The 15,112-nt window shown below is 42.8% G+C and overlaps 1 protein-coding gene, 2 non-coding genes and 1 pseudogene across 3 annotated transcripts; 3 read left to right on the forward strand and 1 right to left on the reverse strand.

Moving 5' to 3' along the window:
• Positions 1-4,121: 4,121 nt before the first annotated feature.
• Positions 4,122-6,183, forward strand: LOC122584385 (NADH dehydrogenase [ubiquinone] iron-sulfur protein 3). Its single transcript, XM_043756567.1, has one exon. It carries the CDS (start codon positions 4,626-4,628, stop codon positions 5,196-5,198), a length of 573 nt encoding a protein of 190 aa, XP_043612502.1. The 5' UTR covers positions 4,122-4,625; the 3' UTR covers positions 5,199-6,183.
• On the forward strand, positions 6,184-6,256 carry TRNAW-CCA. The gene has a single exon. It is a non-coding gene; the product is annotated as a tRNA-Trp (tRNA).
• Positions 6,257-8,349: 2,093 nt separating this feature from the next.
• TRNAS-UGA lies at positions 8,350-8,432 on the forward strand. Its single transcript has one exon. It is a non-coding gene; the product is annotated as a tRNA-Ser (tRNA).
• Positions 8,433-14,759: 6,327 nt separating this feature from the next.
• LOC122584393 overlaps positions 14,760-15,112 on the reverse strand; it is a 4,166-nt pseudogene continuing 3,813 nt past the window's right edge.

Consider the following 15,112-nt stretch of genomic DNA (forward strand, 5'->3'; position numbering starts at 1 on the left):
GATGGACTAAGCGAGTCAAATAACGCTGGTGCGAACCATGTTGGATGACGGGTGAGGGTGATAAAATAAATAAGTCCTGCTCTGCTGCCCTGTGTTAAGCAAAGTGAGTTGACTTCGTTTCAGGCCATGTTATTCAGTCTCATGGAACTAAACTCTTAGATGCAGCATGCAACCGCCTCCATCCATCGGCACACCCGCGCCAGATACACGCTTAGCCGCATTGTTCATCTTGAAAGGGAGCCGCGAGGTGCTGTCATGTCAAGCCCTATATATACTGGAAAAGAAATAAAATGAAAGCGGGAGGAATGAATCTTGGATCAAGTGGGCAACCCTTCCTTCTACTTCGGACCCCTTTATTCCAGTTTCGAAAGATCCGGAAGAGAACCCGCCAGGGGGCTCACACCCACTTTCGAGAGCTAGACCAGACTTCCTTATCTGGCTTCCAGTCTACTAAGGACAGCTGGCTCAGACACTGGCTTTGAGTTCGGACTTCCTTCTTTCTATGACCAGATCAGGAGCTGCATGATCCGATGAGCTATCAGCTGAGAGACTGGCTTCTCGGTTGTTAGTAACGACTCATACAGAGCAGCTTACCTTGCTATGGTGAGTTATAGAATCAATTGAGCGAAGCTACCTACTTAGCTGATCTAGTTAGAGGACTTCTTTAAAGAAGGGCTTTAATCCACAGAATTTAGTTTCCATTATAATGGTGAAAATGCTAATGGTGAGATTGATTACAGGAGCTAGTTTTAAAAGAATCAATCAATCAAGCTTGGACCCGTGCAATTTATAGGCCTCCCTCAAAAGAACCAGTCCAGCAACCCGACCGGTAGGACAAGAAGAGCATCCCTGGGAGAAAGACAGCTTATTAGAGCATTGGCGGTCGACGAATTCGTCTATCAGACAATCTATCCTTAGCCTAAAGGCCCGTTAAATTAAGGGTGGTGCAGTGTGACCGGAGCAGTTGTAGAGTTTATAAATGGGATTTGAGGCGACGCCTGAGTATGAGGAGATCGCACTGGATATGGCTACTCTTTACGGCAAAGGGAGCATTGCCCATAAGATAAGGCAGCCTTGGACTTCCTATTATTACTTCTAAGTGAAAGGTAGCCAGCAACAATGAAGGCATTCAGACTCATTACCTTTCTTAGCTCTCATTGAGACTCCCTTTTAGAAAGAGAAATGAACAAGAACTTCACTCATCCGGAAACGTGATTCTATGTCCTGTAAGCATCAGACTAGATCAAAAACCTGCCCTTTCTCCTCTCGACGAGTGTCAGCTCCTTTCCATGTACGCTGGTTGGCTAGTGTTATGAAATAGAGAAGTCAAAGTAGAGCAAGTCCCACCTACCAGGTTAGCGGAGAGTGACTCACCTACCAGGTTACCTGTTCTTATGAAGGAAGGTGCGCATGAAAGTCTTTACGGAAGACCATCAAATTACTGATTAGGAAGGTATTTAAGGAATGAACTTCTATTACAGGGATTCTTTTTATTAAGACCTTTCGGATAGATAGCCCTATTGAATGAAGGTTGAACACCAACCCGCCTGGAAAGCTAAGAGTCGGCAAAGACCTAGCTGTCGAGGAATGAAAGAAGTCGCTTTCTAGGAGAAGGAGTACGAGGAAGTCAAGTCACAGGCAAGCAACCAACAGGCTAAGAGCTATCTCCCAACCTCTCCCTTATTGACAAAATGAGAGGGATTTCTGGCAATTAGCATATAAGAATTCCTGCCCTAGAAGATCGCATTTCTGACTTGAGCACCGTCTTTAGGCATTTCAGTTCTCAGGATCTTACGAAGAAAGGCTAAAGATCGTACTGAACACAACCCTATGATATGAGTTCAGGCGAGCCAGGAAAGCACCCTGAACTCATAGGGTGAAGGCGAGGAAGCTTGAAAAAGGGGCTCCTAAACAAGAGTTTTGACTAGGTAGATTTACCCTTCTACGCCGTTTTAGGTGAGTTCGGACTCAATCATTGACCGGAGATTGGGACAGAGCGGATGGCAACTAGCTGACTTCTTCCTGCCTCTCTTTCTTTGCTGCAATAGATGAGATTGGCATTGGCCTAGTTCCAATCCTTTTAGAAAAGCCCTCTTTTTGTCCATTCGGTCTTTCCATTCCTGAATCCAATCTCAATCCCGACATTTGACCTCGGCCTACTAAAGTAAAAGGCTCTTTCTATTCCGAGTTGGCCTGCACCTTTACTCTGACGAATCTCCTTAAGAATAACCAACCATGGCATTGGACGAGAGAACGTCAAGAGGCCTTTGAGGACTTAAAGGGAGCCGGATCTGGTGCCGGCCTTGCCGTCATGTTCACTGCTACTGACATATGAGACATCGCTAGTCATCCGTTTTATCTCATTCAAGCCTTGTATGTATGTCCTGGATTTCCCTACCAGGATGAAATGACTGGACAAAGAAGGGTTATTCACTGATTATTCACCGAAGAAAGGAGAGATTGGCTTCATGCCTATTCCCAAGAAGGCCATCAATGAAACTCTTCTTTCATAGCTTGGCGAATTGCTTTCCTTTCCATGCTACTTCTTTCTTTTCCACTTCATGACTAGGAATTATAGGTCGGCATTTCTTTCATTCCATCAAGAAAGGCACCTCTGGACGTCTGCTTCAACTTCAAGCCCTTCTAGGGTAGGGATAGGGACCATGGATCAAGGTTTCTGGTTCCCCTTCGATTTTCAACTTCGCAGTCTGGTTGAACAGCCTCCCAACGAGAGTGAGTCCAGTCCATCTTCCTTCCCTGGATATGCTGTGTCCTCTACATTCGCTTCGTCCTCCGCTTTTGACTCCTCTACTGCGCAAAGATTTTGATCCCCGTTTAGTGAGTCGTGAAAGCGCCTACCTTATGTTTAGACGTATTGGTTTCAGTGAAAAGCCAAATAGAGAGTTTTGCGTGTGCCTGCTTTAGTAAGAGTAAGGAAAAAGCTTGAAAAGCGTACTTGCTTTAACAACGGAAAGAGGTTCCTTCAGCGGTTCAGCTTTAGGTCTCGTTTCAGCTGCTTTTCATGATTGTGGTCTTTGATTGGGCACGGGCGTTCCTGTCCTTACTTAGAGGTCAAGTTGCCACCTGTCTATCGAAGGGGGATTTCCCAGCCTATCTCGTGTTACCGAAAGAAGGAAGAAGAATCTAATGATTTCCCTAATTCTGTGAGAAAGAAAAACCAGTTTGTTAGAGCTGGCGCAGAGAAGCAATCAACAGAATGGGTCCCTGTTGTTCACAAGTGAAGGCACTAAACGGATCAAGATCTCGTAAATTCATTGTCTTTCTTGATTCAAATCAGAAAGAACTTCTTTCGCTATTGAAGCCATGCCTGAGCTGTCAGCTTATTAGCATCCCCCTTCTGCGTTAGGAATTGTCCGAAAAGGTTCGATTGAATCCCATGCTTTCATGGTCCCTATCTCTGCCCCGGCACTGGCCGACACGCAGGTCTATTCCGCGCTTTCCTAGGTGCGCATCTCCATCTACTAAAAGTAGGGGTGGTTGCCATAGATAGATTGGGTCATTCGTAACCAGAGCAATAACCGATGCTACAGCATAAACTAAAGCTATACGTGGCGGCCCCTAAAGGCGTAACTGACAGGTTCTGTTTTATCTGCCCATCCGAGTCATCCCGGACTCCAAAAAAGCAGAGGTGAGGTCCGGAGAGTGGGACGGATCTACCTGGCCAAGGTGCCAATGTCAAGTGGTTATCCGAAGTGTTGGAATATGCTCTACCTACGGTACCTAACTAGTCTTTCTTTTCGGTAAGTAAGAATACATTGACCGATGGGGGGAACCCCCGAAGTAAACATAAATGAAGGGGCATACCCCACCCCAGGCAACCAAACAAAGAACTCAAGACACTCCCCGAGCTCTAAAATAAAGAAACTAACCTATGGAAAAAATTATTGAAATTAGATTACGATTACAAAGGCTAAAAAGAATCCAAGTTTCTACGTAATCAAAAAGAGCCTAAGGATTAACCGAAACTAAGCACATACTAAGCCCAATAAGACACATTGGCCTAGATATACATGAGGCCAACTGAAAAACAGGTATACACATCAAATAAACTAGGATGAAACATAGGATTCGGTGGATGATTCGGCATCCTTTATTAATTGCGTATATAATGGTAGCCCTTCCTAAATAGTTTTTGAGTAGGCTAGGAAAGAAAGAAGAAATGATAGAGCGAAATGGGTTGGTTGCCCAAATATCTGATCTGATCATGGGGGATAGCACAAGGGCTTAAGGCATTGGTTTGCTAAATCGACATACAAGAAGATTGATTGCATCATGCATGGGTTCGAATCCCATTTCTTCCGGTCTTTTCCTACTGAACACTTTCCTGCTCAAGATAGGGTACTAGAAAGGGATCATACGAAGGCTATGTTCTTTTTTTAGATCTAGCCTGAATGACTCCTAAACTAAAGGTTTTCATTATATCTAAAGTGTGCAGTGAGGGATCTTTATATTATAGGTAGCCAGTCTTTACTCACTCGACCCAAGCAATGCCCAAAGAGTCCCATGCCTTTCTTGGTCGGACCAAGCCAACTGGCGATTTCCGACAAGTCTTTCCTAATTTTTAGAGCAAGAAGCGGAACTACAAGAAAGCTTTCTTTATCTTTATGGATAACCAATTCATTTTCAAATATAGTTGGGAGACTTTACCCAAGAAATGGGTAAAAAAAATGGAAAGATCGGAACATGGGAATAGCTCTGATACCAATACGGACTGCCCATTTCAATTGTTGTGCTTTCTTAAATTGCATACCTATACAAGGGTTCAAGTTTCGATCGATATTTGCGGAGTTGATCATCCCTCTCGAAAACGAAGATTTGAAGTGGTCTATAATTTACTGAGTACTCGGTATAACTCACGCATTCGTGTACAAACCAGTGCAGACGAAGTAACACGAATATCCCCGGTAGTCAGTCCATTTCCATCAGCCGGCCGGTGGGAGCGAGAAGTTTGGGATATGTTTGGTGTTTCTTTCATCAATCATCCAGATCTACGCCGTATATCAACAGATTATGGTTTCGAGGGTCATCCATTACGAAAAGACCTTCCTCTGAGTGGATATGTGGAAGTACGCTATGATGATCCAGAGAAACGTGTGGTTTCTGAACCCATTGAGATGACCCAAGAATTTCGCTATTTCGATTCTGCTAGTCCTTGGGAACAGCGTAGCGACGGATAATTCAGAATCAGAATAGGTCCAGGGGACAAATCAATAGGAAATGTAATTTGCTTCGTAAGAATAAGAATTCACTTCTATGAAAGACTTTCACGGGAATTGTCTTGGTCGTCGGATATCATTGAGAAATAAATAGAAAGAAGTGTTATCGCCTGCAATTATTCCCAGTATGGAATGAGTAAAGAATCAAGCTACAAGTCTCGATCTATACGAAAGGCACTGGTTTTTTCTTTCTTTCGGTTTCATTGATAGCAGAATATCCTGACTCTATAGGGGCGCTAGCGCTTTACTAATAGAAAGAATAAAAAAGGGGCCTGAAAAACGTAATAGGCTGCGCTGCTACTCTAGGCTCGCTTCTTCAAGCTCCGCCCCTTATTGAAAACGAAACTAACGAGCAATCAAACAAACTAAAGCGCTAACGTTATATTACTTAGTAAAGCAACCTTTCGCGCTAGGCGCTCACTTTTTTTGTCTGGGTGGAAGCTGGCGGCGGGGCTTGCTTAACCGGATACACGGAATTGGGATCTCTGTCACATGCAAATCTTTCTATCAGGAAAGCCTCGCTTATTCAATTCAAAGGGCTGATTATTTAGAACCCTTTTTGCTCATAAGATAAGTAAGAAAGCGTTGGTGGGATCGGCGGGATGATGATGAGTATATAAATCAATAAAGAAGAAATGGCAAGATAAATTGAATATCGATGGAGGTGCATTGCCGATGTGGAAAACAAGGATTCTCTACAATGACACTGTAGACCAATTGAAAGGGATGTAGCGCAGCTTGGTAGCGCCTTTGTTTTGGGTCAAAAATATCACGGGTTCCAATCCTGTCATCCCTACCTATTCTTCTTCTCTGGGCAGTCACGAGGGATCCATTGAGATCGATTCGGACATACATCATTTTCATTTTATGAGACTATATGCATGTTTAGTATTGGGGGTACAAAAAGAATCCTTTTCTTTTTAGTCGTATCTACTGTGATAAGAAAGCGTTCTTAGTTCAGTTCGGTAGAACGTGGGTCTCCAAAACTGATGTCGTAGGTTCAAATCCTACAGAGCGTGATTCTGTTCTTGTTAGGTCTAATTAGAATTCAATAACTTCACTCATTTGAACAGCAACCTGAATTGAACCTCCTGCGGATAAAAAAAAGGAGGAAGTCAATAAAAAAGAGATGTTAATGAATCAAAGGTCCAACTGATCGCCGCGTCTGTATTGTAAATATGCAGTTACGAACAATCCAGCCAAAAAGTAATAGGAATTAGACCTAACACGATTCCAAATAGAAAAACTTCAAGCATTTCGATTTATTTGAAAGGGGAAAAATATAGGGTTCCAAACCTAAAGAAACATCCGAATCGCCCAAGAATCCAATGGAACTAGATGCCAGAAGTGTCTCGAAAGGTAAGGTATGAAAACTTCCCCTGGTGAAAGAACTTTCTATACATATCTAAATGGGCATATCTAACTGGATGACTAGGAACGAAGGAAGGATAAAAGAGTGGTGTAAGGAAAGCGAAAGACACACGACAGAAAGGTACATAGTTGCTTTACCGATAGCGAGAGGATTAAGAAAAGCTACAGCGCTGGAAGAGCGTAGGGAGAGGATGAAGGCTTAGTTAGAACTTCTGAGGTACGATAGCTAGAAAACTCCTGCGCTTGCTATTCCAATAGGAATGGAGAATGACATCGGGACGAGCCGCATCCAATTAAGATTTAGATGTTTGAATATTAGCTCTGTAACTCAATTCTCTTATGCCTGCTTTACCTCAAATTCCCTTTCTTTAGAATGATACCTTTGTCTATTGAATCCTCGGTCCTATCTTTCCTGTTTCAGATCCAAAGCTTGTACTTGTGAACTGTTGCTGAGTCTGGTTTAGGTATAATCATGAGGGTTGCTAAACTGTGTTTTTTAAGGCCTGGTCATAGAATTAGTTTGATAGACTGTGTTCATGGATGCTATGTAAAGAAGAAGGTTTGGAATAATAACCTGCGCTCAATTGGTTAAGTTCTTTCGTTAGGTTCATGAGGAGTTAGAGGCGGACATGTTCCCATGCAGTATGTAAATCACAAATAAGCTGTTGGGGCTCTTTGAATAAAAGCTGTTGCTCTTGTTGGTATACAGGCCGGCTAATAGAATAGTATGGGAAATCTGGAAAAGAGGAGTAGACAATCTGGGATGTACAGGCCCGGCCCGACGCACGAAGCAGGAGGAAATCGGTACCCCGCGAGTCTGTCAAAGAGCTTGGGTAAGCATTCAAAGCAAAAGCAGTCTCCTTTCACTCCCACTTTCAGACAATGAATTCACTACCCTCCTCCCCATGGGTCGCTCACTCCTATGAATAGATATTCGTTGTGTATGTATTTATATAGAATAAAAACGAAAAGAAAGGAGAAGCTACTGGCGAAAAGCACGCTGAAGCCTTATGTGTCAGTAACACTATCTCACGCGGGATCTTTCTCAGGAGGAAGTTTGTAAAAGATTGGTAGCTACTTTCAGGTGTAAAACCGTAGTGGTTTCAAGGGAAATGCATGAGAATGGCGGGCTCGACTTTATTTATGGCCAAAAAATAATGAATGAATTTGACAATCGTTTGAAAGTAACAAAAAAAGAAGGAATTTCTGCTTTGTAAGAGGGATTGCGGGATCCAGTCACACTAGCTCAGGCGCAGTACCAGCAGATGCATAAGATGGAGAGGTGCCCCAAGAGCAAGTCTCTATTTAGAAAGGAGACCATAGAAGGTATAGGCGATTGCTCAACTCTTAGTAGGTATACCGAGTCTGAGGACGAAAGATTCTTCCTATGTTCTTTGCCTTCTCCTTGATCAATCCCTTGCCTACTGAAAATGGGAGTGTCATGAGCGTATCCCATACCCATAGTCATTCAATCCAAGGTGAATTGCACTATCGACTCTTCGTACTTGAGTTTAAAAGGAGCTTGTTAAGCATAGTCATCACTACAGGTTTTGACTCCCACCAAAAGCACCTTTTCCAAGAAAGAAGGGATTACCTCTCTGACAAATTTCTTACTTTCTAGTATTTGCTATTGCGTCCAATAGGATTTGAACCTATACTAAAGGCTTAGAAGACCTCTGTCCTATCCATTAGACAATGGACGCTTGGCTAATTAGTACTTTTCATAGGGAAGAGAGAATTCGGAGAGATGGCTGAGTGGTTGAAAGTCCTGGTCTTGAAAACCGGTATAGTTTACTATCGAGGGTTCGAATCCCTCTCTCTCCTATTCAATTTGCTTCTTTCTTCTGCTTAGAAGTTGATTTCCCAGTTTTGGTTGATTCTCTGGTATCTGGTCTTGCAGCTGTCTGCTCTTTTTCCGCTCTTTCCTTTTCGTTTCATCCCTCCTTTATCTCTCATTCGATATAAGTTCTCCTCGGAGTATACTCTCAATTGAAACTTTTTACGCGCTTCAGTGAAAGAGATTAGGCCTCGGCAGTGGTCCATCTTTATTAAGATTTCAATCCATTCTTTCATTACTTCCTACTTTCTTTGTCTTTCTTAGATAGAATGCCATCAAATCATAGTAAGTCGGCTATCTCACTGTGAAAGGCAACTCCTCGCTCTAAGAACCTCTTGAAGAGCAGAAAGCTAGAATGAAAGTGAAGGGCAGATAAAAGCAAGATTGACAGCATGTGTAACTCGTTTTGATTGCCTTTGACTAACCTGATTCTGGTTTAGATCCAGAGAGAGACCGGTTCCGGTATCAGTAGCTCAAACTAGCAGCTGAGGTTCTTTGGCAATTAAAGGCTGGTTAAGAAGGATAGCTTATTCATTTAAGACAATATCATAAAGCTAGGACCTCTCCGGAATACAAATTCGATCAATCGCTTAGATGGCGAGTAAAAGCTTCCACAGCCACTTCGTACTCCAGCGGGAAAAGCATCTATATCAGTCTTCCCTCTTACAGGACTTGGGAAGGAAACCAGTGAGACCGCCATCTCTGCTCACTCTTGTTCAACGGTAATGGACTGAAAGGCTTAGGAGACATCGTCTGATTCAGGTGTGGCAGAACCGTTGACTAGAAGCTGAGAATAATTTATTCCAGGAAAGAACTCTTTAAGCGGATCAACAAAGGCGCTCACTTGCACAACCCAGCTTAGAAGTGAAGTTCTTTGCCCTGTTCTCTTATTGGCATCGAGTCTAATCGATTCCGGGAAAAAGGCAAAAACACTGAGATGGCACAACTCCTTCTTCTTTCTCTGTGCAGAATCCGCATAAAGGCTTGCTTCTTTTCCGGGCTAGTTCGCAAAACCGTCACTCCCGTGGCTCACTTGGAAAACGTTCGTACGTTGCTAACCTCTTATTCTCCTCTCTGGCTCACTGACTAGCTAGCTTGCCTAAAGCCCTGATGGAAACACTTTTTATGCTGGCTTGAGATGCTTTAAAAGTAGCAGGACTATAACTTCACTCTCCATTTCGTAATAGAAGAAAGCGTAGAAAAGAAAGGTGATGGGCGCAGCTTTGCCATGCGCTATTCAGGGTGCTACCGTATAAAATACTTTATTTGAAGATGGTGATGGCGCAAATACATTCCGTGCTTTTAACCCAACTCAAGCTGAAGAAACTTATTCAATGGTCACTGCTAATCGCTTTTGGTCCCGGGGTTGCTTTTTCCAATAAACGTTGGTTACATTTCTTTATGTTATTTGTACCGGTAACTGGTTTATGGATGAGTGCTCTTGGAGTAGTCGGTCTGGCCTTGAACTTCCTCAAGCTTATGCACTAGAAGCACTTTTGTCTCACAAGAAGAAGAACAAAATGCATATTCTGAGAAAAGGATATAGAAAAGGAACTAAAGCCCGTATGAAGCGTATGCTTTTGCCTAAGCTTCTCAGACTCTCTTTGAGCTTCTAGGCTCCCCTGCTTATTTTATTTCTTATATAAGATAAGCGTGTTGATCTACCACGCTGCTTTGAACGAGGAGATGGGGATGCATCCTCGAGAACTCTTTTCCGAATCTTTCTATATATACTATACGCAAGCCTTCTGGCACAACACACACTCCCACTCAGAAGAGCGGAAAGTCAATCAGATAAGATAAGAAGATAAGGGACAAGAGAAAAAGAGGATGGAGCAAATAAGCTGCATCCTTAAACAATGAATCTTTTTCTGATAGTAAAGAAGTAGCCTACAAGGAATCCTATCCTCTATTTTTTCTTTTAATAAGGAAGGGCAAACTGTCTGCTTTTCCCGTGCTTTTCAAGTAAAAATAAAAACCAACTTCTGTGATATATCCCTTCGTGGGGACTTCAGCCATGATTTGAAGGGCCTCTTCTCTGTCGGGGCACCGCAAATCAAGATCTAATTTTTCCTCTTTTTATTGTATAAATAAGAAAGATCTATCCTAAAAGAAAGGCCTTTTTCGAGAAAAGGCTTACGTGGCGATTCTCCTCTTCCTTAGACATAAAGTTAGACCCACTAGGTAAATAAAGGAATTACCAAGGTAAGACACATATCGCAATATTACATCTACCTTTGCCTTACCCACAGAAAGCCTTCGCACAGATTTCCTTCCAACGTTTTTAGCAAAGGCCGGAGAGAAAGCATTACCGCAGCTTTTCCTCTGTTGCAGGTATGAAGTGAGTTCCATACCATGAAAAAGATTGAAATAGGACCAGGAAGACAACCCACCACTGGAACTTGCTTTGCTCTCGCTCTGCTCGCTCCCACCTGTCTTCTTCCCACTATAGTGAAAGTCACCATAACAGGAACCTCACTAACCTTAGAGGCTAGTTACTCAAACCACTGTCTTCGTTCCTCAACATCCTTCCAATAAAATCTATTACAAGTTGCATCAATCAAGTCAGGGAAAGATTTTTCACAAAACAAAGACCTAACCGGAATCATGAATTGGATTCGAACCAATAGCTCTATGCGACTTTACCTTTAGTCTCATGATGGGAAGACCCCGCTGCCCAGGATCTCGGCACCCCTCTCCACCTTTCGGCGATAAATTTGCCTACCCAACCCGCCCGCAATCCGATCTATTCCAGTACCTTTCCATATCTCAGATGCTCTATTCCATCTTTTTTGAGTGAAGGGGTCTCTTTATTTCCAGTCCCAATAGTGAATATTAGATCGGAACCGTTTCGCGCAACTCGCGGATTTCCTTTGTTTGTTTAACGCGGAAAGCATCCTTTGGAGATCTTCCAAGGAAGACTCCCGATCTTTTTGCCGTCCTTCGAATAATTTCTCCCTAATTATTTGAGTGAACTCCCACGCATCGCCGGGATAAAGATCTTTCATTCTAGCGATTATTTGATTTTTTAGTGAAAAGTGGTTAATCGCTAGATCCCTCAATAGTGCTTGCTGCTCCGCGGTGAATGCGTTTAGTGGCTTTCGAATGGAGTCCTCATGAATTACGTCTTTTAGTTCTTCCTTAGGAAGTTTATTTATTAGAGAAGCCATTTCGTTCTGTTTAAGCTCAACGGTGATCAAATTATTTTCTGGAATTTGAATCCCTTGTTCATAGACTACGGCGGGAAGGTCGTTTAGACTAGGAAGAGACGCTTCCCCCCTTTCTAGGGGGCCTAAGCGCAATTCTAGATCTTCGGGTTTGTGAGTGCATTCCACGATTTGCGCGAACTCCGTGAAATACAAAGAAAAAACACAAATCCACGTCGAAATGGAAAAAGCTTTATCAATCTTAGGTACCCAAGATTTTTTTTTATTGATAGTATACATGAAAGTGCGAACCAAGATCCATGATACGAAAACCAAAAATAAGACAAGTAATAACAGGAGATCCTCATGTATTTCTAACCTCAACTCGCACACTAAATAATTAGAAAATAGAAAATACCATCTATAGAGCTTTAGCTCGATCAAAATAGCTAAAATAGTTGAAAACGCCATTGTGAACACTGTACTGAGACGCCTTTTTAGAGACACCATAGATTTTACTTTTGTTCTTCCCCCCTATTTTTGCCCTATCACCAGTGTCCCGATCCTAAGCACCCCTTTTCCATTATACACGAATAAAGAAACCACTTTTCTCTTTTCTACGATAATTTTTGTTTCGCTGCGGCTATACGACATGAGTTTCAGTATCCCGTCAACCCCCGCTGAAGCACTGGAAAAATGTTGACCACGATTTATAGCGCTTTTCAAAAACATTTGCTTGCGTGGACAGGTAAAAGAGTAAGCCCACTAGAGCCTTCATACTCTTACTAAAGCACACTGAACACTCACCAAATCTTGCTTGAAAGCGGAGTGGAATCAAGAAATTGGCATACCTTGAATCAAGAAAGTGGTATACAGAAACATCTGACCAGCAAGGGTGCTTGAAAGGCTTACAAAGCCCCTTTGAATCATCATTTTCCATTCCATTGTGAAAAATTTTCGATCTTGTACCCGCTTGCTTCTATCTATAGAAAGATTCTCCTCTCCAACTGCTGCCCTATTCACTACCAAGATTGACCTGAGAGTATCCGCCTTCATGCTTACACGTCCCCTTCCATCCTCCTTTTCTCCTTTATTCTCTGTTCTTTTTCCTCACGCTTCTCTTCCTAGGAAATTAGGCTTCCTTATAACCTATAAAAAGTATTTAAAGAAAGTGTAATTTTGGTATAGACTCACGGAGACTAGATTCTCTTTTTTGCTGGATCAACTGTGCGGGAACTTTAAATGCAATTTACTAGCAAAAAGCGTGGGTTAAGGGATGCTGTTGAGGCTCTCTGTTGCAAATCCTTTCTATACGTTATTTTTGATCCAATCTCGCACTTGGTCTGATCCTATTCTTTACTAATGGTTGTTGACTAAAGGATGCATGGGACTCTTTTTTCTCGTTGCTAGGCTTTCAACCAAGTGCTTTTCCATCTTAGGTGAACGAGCTACGATCTCGCAAGGCACTACTGTAGAGCTCTTTGGGCCTGCCGCTGTCTCAATCGATAAACTTTGAAGATTAGCCTACTGAACGATTCTATCTTTTATTTAATGAAATTAAAAATAAAAATTTCCTACTGAACGATATTATTATTATTTAATTTAAAGATTTATTTTCGTTGAAGAGTTCTCTCTGTCCCTCCGTCCCCAATTAGCTAGTTGTCCCGTCCGTCGTCCAATCCCCCACTTCGTTTCTGATAGTCCATTAGTAGTCCCTACTGAGCAATCTAGCTGCAATCGAGCTAGCATTGAAATGGAAAGAGTAGAGTGAAAGTAGGACGAGGTCTGCCCTTACACTTCCTGTTAGTAGGAGTGGATTAGTTAGAGTCGGTCCGTTCTCTTGTTTCAGAAGCTAGGGACAAGCCTTCCTCCATCCTATTCAATAGCCTATCGAGCCAAGCCAGATCTGCAGCCAGTGACGATAACTAAGTAGTTAGTAGAATTAGTATAAGTAGTAGTTGACTGGGACGATCCACTAGATCCATAAGCCCATAAGGGAAGATGAATAGCCTTTCTTTGTAAGAACCTCGTTCGATCCCGAACTGCATTCAAAAAAGTAAATAAAGCGAGGGATTACCAAGCTAGAAAGAAGAGTTGTTTTTGAGCTAACTTCCATGATAGGGAAGGAGTGAACTCGAGAGAAGAGAAAGCTATATGCTTAACACATGCAAGTCGGACTATCTTTTTTAGATTCACTCTTTTCCTCTCCCTTATGGTCGAGCTACTTCGTTACTCTCGGTCTCATTAGCATCGGCTTCCCAAAAGCCATCATTTTAAGCTTATGACATTGATGAGTGATCCAACAGTCTTGAGTGGCAGTTCTCCAAGGAGAAGGGATCCCAGGTAGGAGAGCCAGCCGGGCCGGGGGAAAGAGGTAGTCAAAGACTACCCGGGAGTAGGTTCTGGAATTGATTCAGAGTTGCCACTCCTCAATCTTCGAAATATAGTCTAGTCCGGCGATAGAGGACTTGATACTGATCTTCGACAAGCCTTGATCTGTGCTGAAGACAGATTCTCTTATCGGCTGAGGAAATAGGTAGCCTGTAAGCCCACCCATTCTTCCTTTCCGACCTTAGCTTAGCTGCTCACGCCAATGCTCATGGGTATGGGGCAATAACTGCTGCTACTGTTATACTCCCACACTATAAGAGACGGCTCATCTTCTATCTAAGACCTCCTCAATGAGAGGATGCCTAACCGCTGCAGTTTTCTCAGGTCGAGTTGAGGGCTTGAGCTTCTATGATTCCTGTATTGTTGCTTTTGCGCCGGCTGTCTTATTTCTTTAACAAAAAGAAAGGCCAGTTCTTGTCTAATCGATAGTGGCTCGTTCCTCTGATTATGGTTGAGCTAAACCATTTACCCTAAATAAGATTTCCAACTAACTGGATTTAGGGGGGGATATCTGCCCTGATCTTACCGACTGAACTCCTATAGACTCAAGAGAGTAGGCCTTACTGAGCTAATTCAGTAAGCTATTCAAGCTCCGTCTGCCTAGTCCTGTCCTCAATAGATGACTTCTGCTTTAGGACTTCTCGGAGATTAATCGATCTATCTTAGTTACGACCGGAGACAGATCGGGACGAGCTGCATTAAGATTTAGATGTGGGCGGAAAGCTACCTCTTCTGTCCTTATCTTCAATGCTAAATTCCTGAAGTTACTTTGAAACATCATCAAATACGGCTACTGAAACTGAGTCTGATTCCACTTCTTTCTGGCACCTTTAGCAAGTAATTCATCTATCTATTTTACTCTCTCAGTTGGTTAGCTAGTGTCATTGTCCTTCTGCTTGGGTAATTAGTTACTGCCCGCATAATCATTGATTATTTACTTCTCCGTAATCGAACCTGCCATCCACACTGCCTCTTCCCCTGTTGATAACCTGGCCTTGGAACTGGCCAATGTATGGTCTCTCCACTAAGCTTTGATCTACGCGCACTAGCTTTCTCGGCGACTAATGCCCTTCCCTTTTACAGCTGCTTCTGCCTCCCACTACATGAAACTAGCATCGCCGAAAACAACC

This window comes from Erigeron canadensis, unplaced genomic scaffold, assembly GCF_010389155.1.
Source record: "Erigeron canadensis isolate Cc75 unplaced genomic scaffold, C_canadensis_v1 Conyza_canadensis_unscaffolded:263, whole genome shotgun sequence".
Lineage (NCBI taxonomy): Eukaryota > Viridiplantae > Streptophyta > Magnoliopsida > Asterales > Asteraceae > Erigeron > Erigeron canadensis.